Below are 7,748 nucleotides of genomic sequence, written 5' to 3' on the forward strand. Positions count from 1 at the left end.
GACTGTGTCACTCATCCATCACCAAGTCAAATAGGAAAGGGCTAAGAACTGATCCTTGATGTAGCCCCATCTCAATTGGAAAGTGCTCTGATTCCATAATGCAACCAGCAGTCTTATGAGCAACAATGCAACTTTAAAATCTAATTACATGTCTAAACAAAACTTCATCTCATATGATTTTATATCATGATTTCAAATCATGATTTAATCTCACGTGACCAAACAGGACTTAATATCAAAAGTTATTTTTCAACTTTTGAGCAGAAGTAGGAGGGAAAAAATATAATTTCTCACTAAAATAAGTTTTTTTTCAGTACAAGAATATTATACCAGAAATTCATATTTATCAAACTAATTAGTACAGTAACTTTTTAGTTTTCATAATTATTCACTAAATTTTCATATTAGTGGTGGGTTTTACATAAACCTATTAGTACTATTTTCAACATAAATAAATTCTAAACCCACTCTACAGTTATATATATATTCGGATACATAGTCAAATCCCCTAAACTCTCCAGAATACAGAGAAATACAGGTCTAAGAATAAATTCAAATATATAATCCTTCAAGCTTGGTTAATCAGTGAAGGGAGGGCTGATGTAACTTTGTGTGGATGCAAACAATCTACCGAACGTGAAATGTTGAGGGCAAAGACCATTAAGAATGGTATGCCCACACAAAGATAATAGCAGAAGTAGGTTGGCAACTTGATCATTAGGCAACTGATGTAAGTTATCCCAATTGCAAAAACAGAGAATACCAGCTCAAGTCTCATGGGAAATGCCCTCGTAACGGTATGAAACACATGGAGGCTGATGAAGAACCCGAGCGAGTTGAAAAACAAGAATATGTGTGATGAATAGTGAATGAGGTGATCAGCTTCAATTTGGTAATTGGGCTGTTGCTGTTGCAAGTTGCCAGGAGGATTAAGAGCAGCTTGAAATGTGAGCATAGCTATGAGCATCATGATCACAACCAGTGTTTCTCTTGCGGATTCTGTGACATCTCTATCCTTGTCATACTTTATGAAGTCTACTAACCACCCGCTCTTCATTTTTCGTCTAGGCATTACCTGTTTCAAAAAAGAATTTTCACGTGCTTAATTAATGAATGAAAGAATTAGGCCTGTTGACTATGCATTCAAAACGCGTTATGTAGTATTTGACTATCTTGCATTCTCCCACTTGAAGATTTAATTGAGAATCAATTAAGTCTTCACACCATCCTTTCTACCCAATTACTGCAATGTTACGTTTTTACTAGGCCAACAGAAGATGAACACCATATAAATTTGTTTATGTTGATCGGCTTCGTAAACATATCTTCTAGATTGTCATTAGTTTGAATTTTCTGAATATCCACACTGCATTCTTCCACCTTCTCACGAACAAAGTGATACTGAACTCATATGTGTTTTGTCCTTGAATGAAATGCCGGATTTTTTGCAAAATGCAAAGAGCTCTGGCTGTCACAAAAACAGATCAACCTTCTCTTGTTTGTGCCCTAGCTCCTCCAGTAACATCTGCATCCATATTGCCTCTTTGCTGGCTTGTGTAGCTGCTATATATTCTACTTCCGTCGTAGATGTAGCCACGATAGATTGCAGTTTTGAAACCCAGCTTATAGCTCCTCCTACAAGAGTAACACATAACCTGTAGTGGACTTGCTTTTATCAAGATCACCTGCATAATCTGAATCAACATAACATTTAACAATAAAGTCTGATCCTCCATAACACATTGCAACATCTGAGGTACCCTTGACATATCTCAGGATCCTCTTAACAATATCCCAATGCTCTCTACTAGGATTAGCCATGTATCGACTAACCACTTACACTGCTTGTGCAATGTCAGGTCTTGTACATACCATGACGAACATTAAACTTCCTACTGCTAATGCATACGGTACTCGAGACATCTCCATCCCCTCTGCTTCATTGCTAGGACTCATTCTTGAGGATAACTTGAAATTAATCGAAAGTGGGGTAGAAATTGACTTACAATCTTACATCTTGAAGCGTCGCAAGATTTTCTTCAAATAGTTCTTTTGAGAAAGTCAAATATTCATATTATTTTTGTCTCGGTGAATTTTTATCCCTAGAATCTTGTTTGCTGGTCCCAAGTCCTTCATTTCAAACTCCTTAGCCAACTGTGCCTTTAAATTTGTGAGACAATCATTGTTGGGGTCTGCTACCAATATGTCATCAACATACAACAGCAAAATAACAAAATCGTCATCACCAAATCTCTTGTAATGAACACAAAGATCTGAACTATGTCTGTTGTATCCAAGGCTTATAATGAAGGAATCAAATCTCTTATACCAACATCTCGACGCCTGTTTGAGACCTTATAGAGATTTGTTCAACCTGCAAACCAAGTTCTCTTTTTCCTGCTCTTCAAAACCTTTTGGTTGGAGGATGTAAATTTCTTCTTCAAGCTCTCTATGAAGAAATGCAATTTTGACATCTAACTGCTTCAAGTACAAGTCAAATGTAGCACACATTGCCAGGACCACTCGAATTGTAGTGAGTCGAATCACTAGAGAAAATATCTCATTGAAGTCTATATCTTTTTTCTGAGCGAATCCTTTCACCACCAATCTTGCACGATACTTCTCCACTTGATCATTACCATTACGTTTAATCTTGTAGACCCATTTGTTTCCCATGACCTTCCTTTCTTGTAGAAATTGAAAAAGATCCCATGTTTTATTTTTATAAAGAGCTTCAATTTCTTTTCGCATTGCTTTCATCCACAGAGACGATTGGCCTTTCATAGCCTCGTGAAAAGTTGAAGGCTTTTCATCCTCTGTTAATAGACAATATACAACATTGCCCTCCATAGAATAATCTGAGTGCCAAGCTGATTTTCTTCTCTCCCTAGTTGACCGTCGAACTTGTGGAGTTTTGATCTCAGCTAGCTCTTGTTCTTCGTGCTGTAGTGCTACCTCAGAAGAAATTAGAGCTTCTTCTATTTCTTCAACTTCAACTGTAGTAGTCTCTGATTTTTCTTTCGAAATGCTACCTTCTTTTCCTTATATTTTATTTTCAACAAACAAAACATTCGTGCTGATTACCACCTTGCGAGCAGTGGAATCCCACAAGCGATACCCCTCGACTCCATCAACATACCCTAAGAAAATGCATTTTCTGAATTTCGTATCCAACTTTGATTTTTCTTAGGTGTTGTACATAACATATGTAGGACTTCCGAATATATGTAAGCGAGAATAATCAGCTGATTTTCTTGTCCACGTCTCCATTGGCTTTTTCAGATAAATTGCGATTGATCACATAACAAGCAGTTTTGACTGCTTCTGCCAATAATGGTTTTTCCAATCCTGTAGTTGCCAACATAGCTCTTGTCCATTCCAACAAGTTTCTATTCATCCTGCTCTGCTACTCCATTTTGTTATGGAGTATATTCCACCTTGAACTGCCTTTTAATATTTTCTTGTTTACAGAAGTTATCAAATTCATCACCAATGTATTCTCCTTTATTATCTGTCCTCAAACACTTGATCTTTTTCTCAGATCCAAATTCCACCCATGCTTTGAACTCTTTGAAAATCGAAAAAACATATGTTTTTCTTTTGAGTGGATACACCCAACTTCTCTTGTAGTAACTGTCGATAAATGACACAAAATATTTTGCTCCTAGGAACTCCACCAGTGCTTGCCAGACATCAGAGTGGACCTGATCTAATATTTCCTTGCTTTTAACAGAGGAATTGCTAAACTTCAGTCTATGTTGCTTACTGGTAACACAATGCTCACAAAAGGATAGTGAAACCTTTTTGAGCCCTACAAGAAGCTTTTTCTCATCAAGAATCTTCAAACTTCATTCCGACATATGACCAAGTTTACGATGCCACATCACCATTGATTCTTCAAATGAACTTGCTGACGCGGTTGATGTTTCTTCTTTTTGGTGTGTTTCACCTTTAAGCACGTATAGATTTGCATCAAGTTTTTCCACTTTCACCACTACAAGCACTCCTTTTAATATTTTCATGATTTTACCATGGGTCTTATATGAACATCAATTATCATCTAATTGCCCCAAAAATAATAGATTCTTCCTCAAGTCTTTTACATGTCGTACCTTTTGGATGGTGCGTATCGTGTCATCATACATCTTTATTTTGATGGATCCAATACCAATAACATCCAAAGCATGATCGTCTTCTATGAACACAGACCCTCCTGAGATAGGATTATATTGATAGAACCATTTTCTCCGGAAAGTCATGTGCCATGTTGCTCCTGTGTCCATGATCCAGACATTAGTGAAACGTTTTCTGCCTTCATTATTGATATTGCCTCACTACATAAAATATCGCCTCATCTGAGGTACTTGCAACATTCCCTTGAGCATTTGATAACTCGGGGTGTTCACTCTTCTTCTTGAACCGACAATCTTTCTTGAAGTGTCCTTTCTTTCCATAGTTGTAACACTTGATATTCTTCTTACTTCTTGATTGAGATCTACCATGATTGTGACTCTTACTAGGGCCACGTTCCATTGGTCTTCCTCTCACCGTCATCAAAGCTTCAGCTTGCTGCGAACTTGTTTGTCTGTCTTTCTTATTTTTGCGCTGATTTTCTTTTTCTAAGACAGCGGCTGCAATTTCATCGAAAATTAAACTATCCGTATTGTTTGTCATGTTAATGATGAGTTGATCATACGAGTCAGACAAATTTGAAGTAGAAGCTCCGCACGTTCAGTCCCCTATATTTTGCAACACATTGTTGTAAGTTGCGAAAATAAAATATTCAAAGTATTGATGTGTTCAGTAACCGACATGGACTCTGTCATTCGAAGAGTTACAATCTTCTTTTTAAAAGATTTTATTATGCAAAGACTTGACCTCATACAATCCCGTAAGAGTATCCCATATTTCCTTCGCCGTCCGTTTTTCAGCCACACTAGACAACACTTAATCAGCTAGTGCCAAGTGTAGATTAGCAACTGCATTGCTGTCTATGTCGTTCCACTTGCTGTCATTAGTAAAGTCTGTGAGTGTGCCTTCAATTGCAGCTAAGCAATTGTCTTTTCTCAATATCGCTCTTATTTTTATTTTTTCACAATGAGAAATTAGTCTCATTGAATTTTTCAACGTCAAACTTTATTGTATTCGACATTGTTATTTGTTCACACCCTTCTAAGATTGTTTCTGAATATTTTTGCGAACAATCGTAACAAACTATACCGTCATCAAAATTTACTATTCACATGAATAGTATTTTTCACCGAATTTTACTATTCACAGATAGTACTTTCGCATAAAACAGACAGAATAACCAGAGCTCTAATACCACTATTGGGGGAAAGCACCACAACTAAAATTTGATATGATAGTAAATAATGAAAATAAGTTGGACGCGAAAATTTTACGTGAAAATCCCTCAAACAGATAGAGGAAAAAAACCACGGGGTAGAAGGATCTTACTATGATAATATGAGAGTACATTGCTCTCATATACAAGGAGAAAACAACAATTAACACTTCTCTCTTATAAAAGGAATAACTCACTAAAGAGGACACTCATGACTACAATATTTATCTTGGTATATAACTCTCTTTGTGTTATTACTCTTTTGGATTGTATTTTGTGGGATAATCTAAATGAGGGCAAAAGGCCCTCTAATTAAAGAAAACTCGAAACGCGTAAAATTCGCGTATTGCACCTCCTTTTTTGACTATGCGTTCAAAACACGTTTTGTTTCCTTTTTGACTACGCGTTCAAAATGCGTTTTGTTTCCTTTTTGACTACGCGTTCAAAACGCGTTTTGTTCCTTTTTGACTATGCGTTCAAAATGCGTTTTATAGTATTCGACTATCTTGCATGCAAGTCATAAGGGAATGTTTTCGAGACATTACCTCCCCATGTTGTCTGTTTGAATTACATGATCTGATTGGTACTCCTACCACGTCTGTGGCCTTAAGGGCTCCAGCTTGACGAAGAATGTCTTCAATTTCCCTATCGCCAGCTTCACTTTGAGAAAGAAAAAAGACGTCAAGAGTTGTGAATCCCATTTTGTTAAAAGAATTCACTCCAACTGCCCAACTTGCTGCTAAGCTCCCATTCAGCAACAGATCCACCACCTGAAATATCATATAGTTGTATATACATGTTGAATTCATATAGCTTCTTAGCGAAAATCCTGACTATGCTATTATACAGTACTTATAGTGTAAATGAGCCTTGTAGACAATATCTACGTACCTCGTGTTGTTTCCTTGCTGCTGCAAGGTGCAAGACACTATTTCCTAGCTCATCCTGTTTGTTAAAGACCTCCATCTTATTGAACATCTTGATGTGCTTGATCAACACTTGTAACGCTTCAAACTGCCCGTTCTTGACAGCAAGGTGGAGCGCGGTTTCTCCCCGAGATGTCACAACTTCAACGGATTCAACACAAGCAGAGAGCAATTCCTTGATGACATCAACTCTGCCTTTGACAATAGCATAGTGAAGAGGAATCCTTCTCTCCCTTCCCTTCATAAGACACAAACCAATGTCCACTTTTAGAATCTCTTTGACAATATGCAAGTCCCCATTGGCAGCAGCAATATGCAAGCAGCTGAAACCATTCTGATTCATCTCCCCTGCTAGTTCTTTCCTCAACTTGAGGATCTCTTTCACAAAATTGAAGTGGCCACCCATACAAGCGAGATGCAAGGGGGAATCACCATCAACCAAGCCAACGCGGCAAACGATAATAGGATCAGATCTTAATAGCTCCATCAGATTATCAACATTTCCTGTACGTGAAGCATCAAATAGCCTTCTATCCATTCTAACTTTTGCTATAATAAAGCTATAACAGGTTTCAAGTTTCAAATTTTTGTTCTTCGAGTGCTCAAGCACTCTTGCGTTTACACTAGATATATAGGAGCTAACTCTCAGTCTCACAATTTATGTACACAGTCAAATTTGGAGAGTCCATCAATTTTTTTTTTATATTTTTATATTTAATACCGATTCCTCCAGTCCAAAATGTTTTAGGTTTGGGCACATGAGTTAAAATCTGCTTACTCCTAAAAATTAAGAAGTTTTTTTTTTTTTACTAAAATACCCTTTATATGATTTTCTTTTCTTTTTTTAGGTTGACATTATTAATTTGTACACTAAATTGACTTGAAATGTGATATGGGGAAATTTGGAAAAGAATTAAATATCTTTTCTTGCTTTTGTAAAACATCAATTATTTTGGACCTGAGGAAGTAATTATTAAACGTCAAATATTATGAAGTTGAAGTTGCATTTTAAAACCTAAACAAATTTCCAATTCAGTATAGTTATGTGTTGCAAAACTATAGAAATATGATTGTTTGGGAAGTTTGTTCCGTGGATTCGTTGATGTTAATTATGTATTACCACATAGCAAAATTAAATGAAAAAGACACGTGTGATAAATAAAATACTAAAGATATAAAAGGTAATGCTTACAGTATAATTTAATGCAAGTCCATAAAGGTTATTATAAGAAGAGGCGGGCCAGGAAGGGATGAATAAAAGAGAGCCGTGTGATATAATAAATTAGAAAGGAAATAAATGCAGTTTGTACAATCAAATGTAACATCGTTAATAAATACAATGTTGGATTCTTGCTCAATACCTTTTCTAACAGCCTGGCTCTTTTAATTCTTCTAGTTCATTTATTTTTATTTGTCATATTTTATTTATTTAAAATTAAATTATATAAATTTTAATTAGTATTTTAAAATATATA

The 7,748-nt window shown here is 36.1% G+C and overlaps 1 protein-coding gene across 1 annotated transcript; it reads right to left on the reverse strand.

Moving 5' to 3' along the window:
• Positions 1-355: 355 nt before the first annotated feature.
• LOC129886779 (ankyrin repeat-containing protein BDA1-like) lies at positions 356-6,936 on the reverse strand. Its single transcript, XM_055961620.1, has 3 exons — positions 6,239-6,936; positions 5,893-6,117; positions 356-1,075 (listed from the first exon to the last, which is right to left on the reverse strand). Exons 1-3 carry the CDS (start codon positions 6,809-6,811, stop codon positions 569-571), a joined length of 1,305 nt encoding a protein of 434 aa, XP_055817595.1. The 5' UTR covers positions 6,812-6,936; the 3' UTR covers positions 356-568.
• Between the last annotated feature and the right edge of the window lie 812 nt (positions 6,937-7,748).

The sequence above is a fragment of the Solanum dulcamara genome, chromosome 4 (assembly GCF_947179165.1).
Source record: "Solanum dulcamara chromosome 4, daSolDulc1.2, whole genome shotgun sequence".
Classification (NCBI taxonomy): domain Eukaryota; kingdom Viridiplantae; phylum Streptophyta; class Magnoliopsida; order Solanales; family Solanaceae; genus Solanum; species Solanum dulcamara.

Bases quoted from the DNA above. Each gene is read 5' to 3' on its own strand.
- LOC129886779 (XM_055961620.1), bottom strand. From the start codon at position 6,811: ATGGATAGAAGGCTATTTGATGCTTCACGTACAGGAAATGTTGATAAT. The intron at 6,118-6,238 runs GTACGTAGATAT...ATGATATTTCAG, and splicing joins CAGCAAGGAAACAACACGAG to GTGGTGGATCTGTTGCTGAA. The intron at 1,076-5,892 runs GTAATGTCTCGA...TTTTTGAAACAG, and splicing joins CAAACAGACAACATGGGGAG to GTAATGCCTAGACGAAAAAT.